The sequence below is a fragment of the Lipotes vexillifer genome, unplaced genomic scaffold, assembly GCF_000442215.2.
Source record: "Lipotes vexillifer unplaced genomic scaffold, Lipotes_vexillifer_v1.1 scaffold1063, whole genome shotgun sequence".
Taxonomy (NCBI): Eukaryota; Metazoa; Chordata; class Mammalia; order Artiodactyla; family Lipotidae; genus Lipotes; species Lipotes vexillifer.
The window spans coordinates 3,288,812-3,302,015 of record NW_006799734.1 but is presented as its reverse complement, the minus strand read 5'-3'; the positions used below and the strand labels follow the sequence as shown (position 1 = coordinate 3,302,015).

General features: G+C 55.1%; 1 protein-coding gene across 3 annotated transcripts in view; it reads left to right on the top strand.

Annotated features, from left to right (window-relative positions):
* The window catches only part of PDCD6 (programmed cell death 6), a 23,070-nt gene that overhangs the window by 6,872 nt on the left and 2,994 nt on the right, over nt 1-13,204 (top strand). Inside the window, exons 4-7 of one of the 3 annotated variants that reach the window (XM_007471919.1) lie at nt 910-971; nt 7,339-7,383; nt 8,268-8,426; nt 12,292-12,401. In XM_007471919.1, coding sequence (XP_007471981.1) covers nt 910-971; nt 7,339-7,383; nt 8,268-8,426; nt 12,292-12,401 — 376 coding nt within the window. The remainder of the gene's footprint in view (nt 1-909; nt 972-7,338; nt 7,384-8,267; nt 8,427-12,291; nt 12,402-13,204) is intronic. The other 2 variants (XM_007471920.1, XM_007471921.1) reach the window with 2 other exon arrangements.

Sequence of the window (13,204 nt, the reverse complement as noted above, 5' to 3'; positions counted from 1 at the left end):
CGGCTGGCCACGCAGGCGCTTGCGGGCCTCCACTGCGTTCTTCTTGGTCTCAGCCCCGGGCCTTCCCCCGCCCCGTGGTTCCGGCCTCCAGTCCGGCCTCCTTCCTGGTGCCCCCAGGCCCCTGTCCCTTGCTCCGTCCCCCCACCCTCCATCCTTGGCGCCCTGTCCGGCCGCCTTCCTAGTCCCCCTCGGCCTCTCCCACGCCGGCCCCTGCTCCGTCCCCCCCACCCTAGGCCTTCTCTCCGCCCCCCGCCTTGTCTCCCGCAGTCCCCAGGCCCCTCCCAGGGTGCAGAGCCGCCAGCCGGGGGTCGCAGCCCGCTCGCCCTGGGGCTCGGCTTCCATCCCTCTCCCCTCACAGCCGGTGCCCGGAGTTGCCCCGGGCCGGAGGGTCTCCCAGGGATGCTTGTTTAGGGGAGCAGAAACGCAGACTCTTCCCCGGCTGCTGAAATGCCAGCAACCAGGAAACAAGCCGGGCCGCGCTGTTGGGCAGGTGACCATCACCGCAGTGTCTTCCGTCCCTGGTCGTCCTTCCAGCGAACGAATGACCCAAAGTGGAGTGACTCATGATCAGGGAACGACTTTAGTTATCTGAGAGAATCTTTTCCTGCCTGTGAAAAGGAGAAAAGCTGGTGCAGGTGGAATTCAGCCAGGCCGAGGGAGGGAGACCTGAGAAAGTGCAGGAGCAGCTTGGGTTTCGGCAGGGAGCGCGCCTGGACAGCGAAGGAGGCAGGCTTCCTGTTTCCCCAGCGGGTCATGGCACTGAGAGGTCCAGCAGCCAAAGGGAAGGGCCCAGGGAAGGAAGAGCCAGAGTTAATTTAGGGTTGACTGCAGAGTCAAACCTTTGCTTTCGCCCTCTTTTTGCTTTTCCTGCGCTTTGAATCGCTAGCTTAACTGATCTTAATTTTGTAGGGTTGACAAAGACAGGAGCGGTGTGATATCGGACAACGAGCTCCAACAAGCATTGTCCAATGGTGAGTGGCACCTGGCCGTCTGGACTTGTAAACTGCAAGTCTGACCACCCGTAGTAAATAACGTTCTTCTTATTTTCCAAATCATTAAGACGTAGTTATCATCTCTGGCCCGTGGTGGAGGAGCTTCTGGCTTGTTTTGTCGGGTGGTTTCCTGGTTGTTGTGTCGGTGCCGCTCTGAGTCCTTGCCGAGCTGGTGGGGCAACTGCATGGAGGACACGGGGAAGGCCTGAGAAATGGAGGCTGGGGTGTCGGCTTCAGGAGTGCAGGGAGCCCGGCTTTGTACGGCAGACATCCTTCAGGTTTGTCGAGGGCTGTTGAATTTCACAGGTGACTGCGTCTAGTGACTCCTCTGGAGAGGGGCATCAAGGCCCCCAGAGACACCGATAGGGAAGCGACTGAGCTTACTGGAGGCTCTGACAGCCGGATCGCGGGGAGGTGGGCTTCTCAGTGGGGGATGCTAGTCATTCAGACATGGGTGAGGGGGGGTTACAGCTCTTGGTGCTGGTGCTGGGAGCTCACCGTGGAGTCGCCTTGTTGCTGGCTTCAGCACGATTGATCCGTGGAGGTACTACTGAAGACCTTGATTCCATAAATACCTGGCTGTGTGGCCCTTTTTTTAACCCCTCAGATGCCACTGTCTTTTCTGATTCTTACGTTTCTGGTGCCGTCCAGAGGTGTGCCATTTAAGCCAGAAGGGTGTTGACTTTAAGAGGTAATGAAGATGTTGAAAGGCTCACTTTGCCTAGTGGGAGCAGCTGGTGGTGTAGCAGGCGGAACGCTGCCTCACAGCCCTGCGCATGGCGCACACCACGGGTGTTCCCTTTGTTACTGCTGGTGGGTTGGTAATTAAAGGTGAACACAGGTAATATTTTCCCTAGAGGGAGTCAGTACTGCTTCCAGTTCAGCTGGTTGTTAAAGCAGATGGTTCTTTGCCCTGTCAGAACATAATCTTGAATCAGGAGCCTGTTGGAGAGAGAATTTTAACAGAATTGCCCACAGGATGTTCAGCCCACCATTCCTAAGATGCTTTGAAATCGATACCTGGTTTAAGCCCACCGAAAAGTGTGTATCAGGACCGTCTCACAGCGGCCCTGTAGAGTCACTTTTCTTGATTTGCCCTGAGGGATTCCGTCAGCTTCTGTTGGGGCGATGTAAGAACTTGCCCCATGAAGCGGGTAGTAGCCTAGCCCTGAGCGGGACGGGCGTGGCAGCCCCTCTTCCCCCCACGTGGCCGCCTCACTCCTCCCTGGGGGTGTGGTGCCTCTTGTGTGGAGCAACTGTGATGGCTGTTCTGTCTTGTTTTGTTTGTCTTAACCTGAATCTTGTAACCAGTCACATTTTCTCTTCAAATTAGCTGCTAAAAATTTTAAATTAAATTTCTGGCTCGCCAGTCCCATGAGCTTAGAATTTTAAGAGGTGAATTTTACTGATAGTCTGAGAGCCCTAACTTGCGTGTGCTTTTCTCCTCCCGGCCAACATGACCAGACTTTGCTTTCTTTTGCTGTGCCGTGAATATCTTGTACATTCCCTTCGGCCCTTTCTGCAGGAAGGCAGGTTATGAACGGGTACAGATCTCTCGTCCTTCCACAGCCTCAGAGCGCGCGGTGAGCCCTCAGGCTGAGAGCGGGACCAGAGTCCGGGTGTGTGCCCGCACCGCTAGGCGCTCACCCCACCCCTGTGCCGTCCCACCTGTGTCTTCCCGTTGGCGCCCCCGGAGGCACAGGTGCCCCGTGGCTCCCACCGCTTGCCGGGCTCTGCTCCTTCCACCCAGGATACCTGCCTTTCCTCGAGGCACCCACGGCACCTTCCTTTCCTGGATGCTGCCCTTTTCCTCCTCCTGGCTCCTCTGGAGGCGTTTTGCAGCAGTCTCTGGCTACCGGGCACCAGCTTTTGGAGGAAGCTGGTCGAGCTGGCCTCTTGTTTGCAGTCGTATCGTGTCACCTCTGTCACCAAGGATGGACACAAGTCAGTTCTCTTCACTGTCCTCGAATTCCCATAGCTGATACAATTGGAGTTATTTTGACTTTCGATTTCTCCCCCAGGATTGGACTTCTTTTTTCATATTAGGACTAGAATATTAAGCTATTTCAGGAAATCAGTTTAATTAGCTTATTACTGGTGGGAAAACCGGAGGTTCAGAGTAGCATGGTTTCTCTCTGCAGTGAGATCTGTGCCTTGGACGCGCTCTGTTAAAATGCAGCTGAAACCGCCCTGAAGACGTACTCGTGGGTCCTGTACGCTGAGTCCTTTATGCAGCTTGTGTCCGCGGGGCGCGTCTGAGAACGATGCTCGGTTAAGAGGTGTGAACAGAGCCAGGACTGTCTTGCCTTCTGTTTGAAATAACATGTCACAGACGTCTTCGGTTAGGTACCTTTTTTTGATATTTACTTTCGCGTTGTCCCTTGGAATTATAGGAAATTAAGTTTGCCTCTTTTTTGTGCTTCTGTAGGTTTACGTTGACATAACATATTGATGTATTTTGAGGAGGCGTTTTTCAGCCGGACTTTAAATAATAATAAGTCACATATTGCTTTAGAGGTACTTTTAGCGAAATAGATTTCAGCTCTTCTGGAGATCCCATATTGACTAGCAGTGAGAGAGATCAGACCGCATAAGCCGACAGTGCCCTGCCGACTGCCCGTCGGGTCATGTCACTGTCACTCCGTCGTAGGCCCAGCCTGTGGGGCCGCGCGGGGTCTGGGCTTTACCGTCTTCCCCTGCGCCTGCTGCGCTCAGGGCCTGCACGTCGCCGAGGAGGGCCTGCCTGCGTGGCTGCTGGCTGCCTCCTGGAACTTGCTGCCCCTTCGCCTGCGCGGCTCATGCTTGCACTGCCGCTGCGGCAGGCACGTGCTCCCTCGCTGCCTGGAGCCTCCCTGGTTGACAACACATGCGAGGTGTGGTCTCAGCTTTCAGTGGAGGATTAGGGGCGCCCTGTGCAACTCCTCGGGCGGCGGGTGCCTGGTCCCCCCAGATTTTTCCCCATGCCTTTTCCCTCTGCTGATTTTACTCTGTGTCTCTTGCTGTGTTAAACTGACTGTGAGTTTTGTGAGTCCTGGCGAGTCATCAAGCCTGGGAGTGGTCTTGGAGGCCCCCAGCACAGCCTGTTGTACCTGCTCGTCCCAGAGACCTGTGCAGCAGAGTTTCAGGTGGAAGCAGAGGAAGACAGGGTTGGCTTTATTCCACGACCTCGGCCTCGGGCAGACCACACTCTGGGGCAGCTGGAGGCTCAGCCCCTCCCCCTCGGGCCCAGCCCACGTCCACCAGGTCCCACATCGCCTGGTGCAGAACCGGAGACATCATTCATCTGTCAGAACTGAGTGTACAGAGTTGCACTGTGAGACACTTAGGTTGTTTCTGATTTTCTTCGATGTGAACACTGCAGTGATTTCATAGAACAAGTTTCTAGAAGTGGCATTTATCAGATCGAAGGCTGTAGGTGTTGTTATGGCTATTGATGGTGTTCACATTGCCTTTTGAAAGGCCGTGTTTCCAGTCCTGGCTCTTTGGGGCCGTAGTTGAAGGTGACTGGTGGGATACAGAGTTCGTGACCCTGAAGAGGCACCAGTGTCCTGGCCGATCCCACGCGGGCCCGTAGAACTGCTCTCACCCCTTCCTACTTGGCTCCGCTTGCGGGAGAAATGCCCAGAAGGGCTGCAAGTCCCAGAGCTGATGCAGTGAAGTGGAAGGAGATCTCCAGTGGTACTGTAAAAAAGAGTCTGTTTTTTTTCCCCAAAGATTCCAGGTAAGCAGGTATTTCAGTGTGCGTTTGCTGGATGCCATGACGACTCAGCCCGTTATCTCTCACTGAAGTCCAAGTTTGTGGTAACAGGATGCAATTTCAAGAAAGAAAACTCTCTGGAGAGCGAAAAGATAGAATATACCATCACAGAGCAGAGCGGGGGTTTTCTCATTTGAGAAGGGATCAGATATAAATTCTTTAAATCATCTGTGTGCTTGACGGTTACGGGGAAAATGCTGAGTGTCCTGATGTTGACCCACCCCTCGACGGAGCTGCGACCCACTCGTCCCCAAATTATGGGTGAAAAGAGTTATGTGTACTCAGTTTACATGGAAAATACTGTGTATGTTTCTGTTTTCTTTGGTCTTTTCAGATGAAATTGAGGCAAGGCTTACAGGAACAGGGACCGTATATTGTGTTTCTAAGTACAAGCCTGACAGGAAATCTTTTGCAAGCTGCTGGTTGTGACATTCCTAGACATGTTGTTTACTGGGAATGTTTGAAATTGGGGCTGGCCTGGAAAATCCGGGTGAGGGTCACTGGCGCTGAAGGGAGTCTGGCTGCTCGGTGTATCCTGTATTTCCAGTAGGCTCTGTTAGACATGTGTCTCCACATTGCAGTGCATTTTCTTACAGAAAAGTGCAGATTCTCAGGCTGACGCTCCAGTGTGTTTAACACTTAGTATAACTGGAATACTAAATGTTGCCCTCTCTAGGGGCTGTGAAGCTTTGATGTTTAGTCTGAGAACCAGGCCACAGGGCTTGGCATGAGCTAAACAGTCAATTAACTGTTGGCTGTCGTGATTATCCCTTGGTTTCCCTGGAGAGTCAGGCCCCGATTGGGTAACAAGGGCGGGCCAGAGGAGGCACCAGGAGCCTGTCTCCACCTCCCAAGCTGGACAGCCTGTGGGTCTCCTCTCCACCCCTGACTCAGCCCAGAGTGACCTGCCACTCTGCTGAGCCTCACGGCCCTCCAGCTCGGCTGCCGGTTCCTCTGGTCCACACCTCCCTCTGCCTGGCCCTCACCGCGAAAAGTGTCTGTGTTTGCATCATCGTCTGACTGTTTGACTCGTGTCACTTCTGTGGAAAACGCGTTCGGCCGAGTCATTTGCCAGCGAGGCCAGGGACGCAGCCCCGCTCACAGCCGGGATGGGCAGTGGGCACAGGCCGCTCAGCGGGGCGATCCTCGACGGCTCTCAGGTCACAGCCTGCGTCCGAGGCGGAGGGAAGGCGGGAAGGAGTCCAGCGGCTGCGTTTGGTTTCTCAGGCTCCTGGTCCTGGTGGGTTCTCTCCTGTGGAAACCCCAGCCAGGGCAGCCAGAAAGTCAGGAACAGTAAAGAAGGGACCCCCTCCTGTGCACGTGGAGCCCCCCCCCCCCGGCTTCTCTGTAGCACAGTTTCTTTGTACACTGGTTTCCAACGATGCTGACCTTTCTGATACCTTTATATACATTCTCCTGCCTGCCCTCCCCCAAACGCCTGTAAAGTCTGCAGAGATGCGCACCCAGTGCCCAGGGGTCCCCGCTGCGGGCCAGGCTCAGGGCGCCGCTGGAGCAGATGCAGTGACCTAGGGGCCCGGGTGCGGGGCGCTCAGGAGGGCTCCTTTGAGGAAGCCTCGTATAAACGGAGGCGTAAGGAGAGGCAGGGGTTGAGGTGAAGGTGTGCGTGTGTTTGGGGGGCCGTGCTGGGCGTCGGGAGAAGCGCGTGTGGGCCAGGTCGGGGACGTGCTTGGAGCCCAGTGGTCGCGGCCAGGCAGGAGGGGTGCTACCTCGTGTGTGGCCAGGGGATGGGACTCTGCCACCCAGAGCTGAAACCGTCTGTCGAGAGGGAAAAATGGGGGGATGGGGAGAGACGCTGCTCTCCCGCCCCATAAAAATGTTTTTACGTTGTGTTTAGTGAGTATAAAAATTGGTAAAGGTGCAGATCACTCTGAAGACAGATCCTTGGGCATAAGGGTACCTGGTGAGCAGTCCATCATCAGAGTGGATAAATGGTTCTCAATCGTCAAATCCATCAGTGTCAGCAGGCTCCTTTACGATAGATATTCGGTAACATCCCCATTACTGCTCTGCAGTGAATTGTGGAACAGTGTGTCCTGCCTTTTCACAATTTCAGAGAAAATCATATACTGCCCAGACTGTCATTTTAGGAGAAAAATGTAAAGCATGGTTTCACGGTGTGCTTTCCAGCAGGGTCGCTGCACGACGTGTGCAGCTGCCCCGGTCCTGGGAGCGGTGGTGCCCTTGGGGTGGGATTTTCTGAAGTGGGAGCTGGTGACGTTCCTAGCACAGCTAAGTGCCATCTTCTCAGCTTACCTGGTGCTGTGGCCCTGGGAAGTTCAGTGAGTATTAAAATAGCATCTCTTGGTTATAAAGTGAACAAGAGTGAGCTTCCAGGTGCAGGTCTTTCTGAGCAGCTTTGAATGTCTGGCTGGACCTGAGCAATTCCCCGGGCAGTGTGGATAGGACCTGACTGACCCATCGTCCTGGGGGCGGCGTCCACTGCGGAGAACGAACCGTGGCTCTAGGGTCTTGATGTTGAAAGCTAATTACTTATTTTCTCTGGCTTCTGGGGTTACAACTGGGGATTCAGAGTTTCTTCCCTTTCTTAATTTCTGTTCTTTGTTTCAGGCACCTGGACTCCGTTTAATCCAGTGACTGTCCGGTCAATCATATGTAAGTAGGGGCAACAGCATCCTGCCTGTGCTTCTGAGCTGATTTCTCTTCCGGAACTGCCACCCGCCCTGGCCCTTCACTGAGTCTTTACTTTGAGTTGACGGTCCAACCCGTCCTTCCTTTCTCAGTCTAATGATCTCACATACTTAGGTTTCACACGCAGTCACGTCTTGCATGCCTGTTGACTAGAGGAAACGTGTGAGTTCTCATGTGAAATGTCTCTGAAGTGGAATGTGCTTGTGACCAAACCAGGAACACTCAGATGACCTGAAAAGAGAGGAAACGGTGTATTACTCTCTCTGTAGCAGTGTTTCAGACTGAGTTTTCTTTATCCATTGTGCCTGCAGTTGTATGTAAATGTAGTTATAAGTTCTTTCTTATTTGGACCTGGAATCAGGCTGCTTTTTTTCTCAGTGAAAGGCAGGCCTTACTAAAAAAATCTAAAGCCAATAGTCCTGTTCTCATCGGAGTAGAGGCCTCCCTCGCCCGAGGACTCTTCTGAGCCCCCACTCGGGACTCAGGTCCGCTGGGGGACAGGGGGAGGCTCCAGGAATGGGACCCGGAGCTGGGAGGGTTGGGGTGGGCCCCTCGACGGCTCTGCACTGTGGCTCCGGTTCCTCCCTGAGCGCGGGTGTGCCCTGCCGCCGTCATGCTTTTGAGGAACCTCCTTGAGTGTCAAGCGTTTTTATTGTGGCTCCACCAGGGTGTTTGGCTTGCACGCCTCATGCCCACCTAGCACAATTTAGGGCTGTGGCTGGGTCACCGCCAGCACCTGGGGACCTGCTGGCCGAACACCAGGCTGGGTCCCGGAGGAGCCAGGCCCGCTGGGGGTGTGGGCACGCCTCTGTTCTAGCTTCTTGCTGATGCACGCCCTTCCGTCTCAGCCATGTTTGACAGAGAGAACAAGGCCGGCGTGAACTTCAGCGAGTTCACTGGCGTCTGGAAGTACATCACGGACTGGCAGAACGTCTTCCGCACCTACGACAGGGACAACTCGGGCATGATCGACAAGAACGAGCTCAAGCAAGCCCTCTCAGGTTTTGGTAAAACACTTGTCTTGACTGCGTAGCTGTTTCATTTTGGAGCCAGGGCCATGACGTTTATCTTGTTACTTTGTTTAACTTAATGATTTTTAAAGCAGTCTGTGTGAAATTTTTGTTTACATCACACGGTTTTATATTTTCATGTTACTTACATCGTGAAGGCTGATATTTGGCTTGGAGGCTTCTATACGGTTTTTCATCCAAAATGAGATAAGGGCTATGCAGTAGTTTGTCTTTTGTGAAGTGGAGTGATGTCACAGGCACATTGAGAATGTGGCTTTAGAAACAATTTAAAGTGAACAAGTCAAAATAAAACGGTGTAGGGCTATTTATATTTCCTGACGTGAAAATACACAGAAAGAAGGTAAAACGCCCACAGGGGACGAGCCCGTGAGTTGCGCGGAGCGTAGGCCTGAGTGTGGAAGCTCCCATTCTCAAGTGCGTGTCAGCACGCGTGCCACACGCGTGCCAGCCTGAGTGTGTGCCGTGCTGTGAGCAGTGTTCACGTGGTGCCTTCCAGAGCGCGCCAGCGGGCCTTCTGGTCCAGCGCCCACGTGGGCCTGAGGGGAACTTGGGATTTGTCATTTATGGAGGGAGGACTCTGGTCGTTACACCAAGATTCTGGCTTGTTTGACATTCTTGTTTGAGAAAAGGGTTCGCAGGGCCCTTCTGGTAGATCACGATGTGCTTTATTCCGACTGGCTCAGGGTTTAATAATATAAAGTACATTTTGGTTCTTGTGGCTGTTAAAGTGCTTCTGCCCTCCCCCTCTCTTTCTCTGGGCGTGTCCTTTATGGCTGTCCTCTGGGTTTCTCTTTCTTGCTTTAGAGGCTCTGGGACCCCACAGGAAGTTTGCGTCGTGAGCCTGCCACGCGTGGGTCAGGCTTTGGGCAGGACACTGACCTCAGGTTCTCTGAATTGAAACTTGGAATGCAGCTGACCTTGCTGTGCCTTAGGTGGGGGGCTGGGAGGGAGGTGGCCCCCGCAGAGCAGTCCTGGGCAGGAGGGAGCCGGAGGCCTGGCCGGCTGGAACCTGGACCCTGTGACTTAACTTCCAGACTGGTGACCTCAGGTGTCCCCGAACACAGTGTTTCTAACCTCGTCAGGCCCCAGAGGAGCCCTCTTTTGACTTAGTGCCGGTGACCCTCGCGTCCTGGGAGCTCACGTTGGAAACGGTGAGGTCGACAAGCCCCGGTCAGATCTGGGACGTTTGTGGCCGTGGTAGGTCCGCGGTGGTCCCTCAAGGTCACGAGCCGACAGGCCCCATCGAGCTGGGCACAGCCGAGATCCTTCCTGACTTCCAGCTTTTCCTGGAAAAAAGAAATATCCGGTTGCAGCATTTCTTCAGTTATTCCAAAAAGTTTCTGCCTGTGATTGGTCCGCCATTTCCGAGGGCCTTCTCTGGAGCCTTCTCTTCCACGCAAGGAGCATTGCCATCCTTTCACAGGTTACTTGTTAGTTACTGTTATGAAATGTGCCCCAGGAGTAAAATTTCCTGTTTTGGCTTCACTCCTAAGAACAAGTGTCTGTCAGCCAAGCTGAGCGCTGTGCTGTAGCTCAGCAGGTGCGTGAGGGAGTCAGGGGTGCGGGGGGGAGGTCAAGCCCTAAGGTGTCCTCTGACCCCTGTTAGTGCCACACAGGGTCTCAGGCTGCCCTGGCAGGGCTGTGACTGACCAGCGCACCCGCTGGATTTGATGGTCCACCCGTTCATTGTTTAGGCTCTTATACATGCCAGGTACAGAGACCTGGAAATAAGAAGGTGCATAAGGCCTGGGCCTCATACTCTGCTAGTGTGTGTGTGGGGGGGTGCTGACAGCGCCATCCCCAGCAAATGACCCCGTCCCTCACCCAGCCCCTGGCAGCTCAAGGCCAGTGTGTTTTTTTTGTTTGTTTTTTTTTTTTTTTTTTGCGCTCCGCGGACCTCTCACCGTTGTGGCCTCTCCCGTTGCGGAGCACAGGCTCCGGACGCGCAGGCTCAGCGGCCATGGCTCACGGGCCCAGCCGCTCCGCGGCATGTGGGATCTTCCCGGACCGGGGCACGAACCCACGTCGCCGGCATCGGCAGGCGGATTCTCAACCGCTGCACCACCAGGGAAGCCCAGTGTGGTTTCTGTAAGGAATTTATTTCACGAGAGTGTAGTGAACCTTCACTTCCTCCTTGCTCGCTTTCAACCACTTTCCATCTTCCTGCTGCATTTGGTCCACCCCCCTTTTCATGCTGAGGAGTCCAAGCCGGCACCCTGTCACTTCATCCCTGGAGCCCCAGCCTTTGGCTCCCCTGACCGTGTTAGCAGTGTGTTTACAGCCGGGTCGGCTGAGTTAGGCCCCATCAGGTCTACGGCAGCCTCTGCCCCTTTCTTGGTGCCGTTGGCTCCGTGTAGACACGGGTGGTGCCCTGATCCGGATCCGTCTTTTGCCATGGTTACTGACTGGCATCTGGCTTTTCTCCCGGTGCCCAGAGCAGGCGCTCGATGCCCAGTGGAAGTTGCTCCGATGAGAAGGAAAGAAGGGCTTGTTCCCTCCACTGGGCATCTGTGCCCTGGAAGTGCAGCAGCGGGGCCGGGGGACACACAGTGAGGGGCCAGCAGGGTTTCCACCTGCCTCACTGACCCTAAAATGGTCTGCTGAGGGGGGTTCACGTCTTGGGTTTTGGAGGGAGGAGCGGGCCCAGAGGCCCAAGAGTCCCGGCGGCCAGTGGAGCCCTGTCTGATTCTGGAGCTCTGCTCTCGCTGCTGCTGTGTCTTTGTCACCATCTCGTGTGTCCTTTCCCAGCCTGGGCAGGAACCATTGCACAGTGATGGCTTGGGCGGGCACTGCCCTGTCACCGTGTCCCAAGCTCACCCTCGCCAGCCGGGCCTCTGTCTCTCTGGGCCACAGGCACCGGTACCGGGCGTGAGGGGGCGCCCATCCAGCACCCGCCCATCGCTCTTTTCTAAGTTGGGGGTCCTGTCTTCTACTCAGCTGCAGGGCAGGGGGCCCTGGATTTAAGTCACAGGACGCATAGAGCGCGCTGACCACTCTGGAAAGTACTGTCACGTGTTTGCATGTGTGACTCTTTTTCAGTAGAGTGATAAAGTGCTTGTACAGGTAATTAACTGTGACGTTCACTCAGACAGTAGGTGTACATATCCTTGCAAAGATTCCAGCGAGACTGAAAACCAGTAAAAATATGTTGGCACCTGGATCTTGTCTCCTGAATAAGTAAGGAAACCACGGTCACACAGGTGGTGAGGTTAGGAGGGAAGGAAGGGGAAGGGCTTAGAGCCGCCCCGGGGCGTCCTTGCTGAGGCCTTCCAGGACACCCAGCAAGCTGAAGGTGGAGTCACCTGGGTGACCCTTGGAGGGCTTCAGTTTGTGTGAGGCCGCCTTACTCCTCACGGCCTCCTGTCCTGACCTCCTGTCCTGACGTCAGTGAGCTGATTGAGGCGGGGGAGGGGCCGTCAGTCAACCTCCGCAGGAGGTCTTAGCTTGCGAAGCCTCCTCCAGCAATGAGTAACCCAGGGCAGCCCAGTTATTCACAGCTTCACCATTAAGTTAATACCGTAGTAAAATTCAACAGTAAAGGGCTGTTAAGGAGGCTAACTCCACAGCGGTCCAGAAGACCCCTCGGGGCGAGGGGCACGGCACTGGGGTTGGTGTGAACTGGTGACTGGGTTACTCCGGACCCTCCAGGAAGGGGCTGCTGGTCTCTGAGTGGGTCCCTCCTCGGAGTGGGGCCGGCACTGCACAGTGGCCACCAGGCTCTCAGTGTGTTGCAGTGCGCTTGCAGCCGGGGATCCCTGGGGCCCATACCGTGTTCTCTCGGGAGGGAGAGGCCGGGGTCTGGGGAGGGAGAGTGGGTGCTGACTCTGCCCTCCTCCTCCAGGGTACCGGCTCTCTGACCAGTTTCACGACACCCTCATTCGGAAGTTCGACAGACAAGGACGGGGGCAGATCGCCTTTGACGACTTCATCCAGGGCTGCATCGTCTTGCAGGTACTGGCTGCGTGGGGCCTGCAGGCGCCGACTGCGGGAAGGGACGGGACGACGAAGCAGGCGAGCAGGAGTCAGACACGGAAACTGGTTCCAGAACTTAGAGAAGTTAGCGTGCTGTTTGGAGGAGTATCTGGTTGTTCTGTTAGACGGAGGTGCAGACAGCAGGGCCCCTCCTGCCCTGGAAGCACCGGGAGCTGTCCTTTTGGAGGGGATCCAGTGGGCTCTTTGCATGCATACCCTGGTATTTTGGTGTGTCTTATTATGAGAATTGGGTAAGCTGCTGTCGTGTGCGCTGCTGGCTCCTAAGCTAGGAGCCGTGCCCTGAGCACAGGTGGCCTTGTTCGGGTGTTAGAAACAGTGTCTGGCGGGGCTGGCGATCACAGTGACCGCCGCCTCGCGGTTCCCTGCAGCGCTTCTGCGGTTCCTTCTGCGGCCTCCCTGCCTCACCCAGGAGAGAAGTAAGTGCAGGCCTGGACAAAGCACCCAGGAGCACCCCCCTAGGATGGAGGGCGCGAGCGCTCGCACCCACGCTGGCTGCTCCCGCACAGGCCCTGCTCCTGTTTCTAGGTGGGGAGCCAAGGCCCATAGAGTTAAGCTGAGAAATGCAGTGAATTGGTATAAACCCTCACGTCTTCCAAAACTTTTTCTTTGTTGACAAATCTCAAAAAAAAAAAAAAAAAAAAAAAGGGCCCTCTGAAAAAAGTGTAAAATCCAGAAAGGCAGGACAGGCCAGGGAGAACAGGGAACGTTGTTATGCTGATGGGCGGGATGTAAATTGCCAACAGCCACCCTGGAGAAACGTA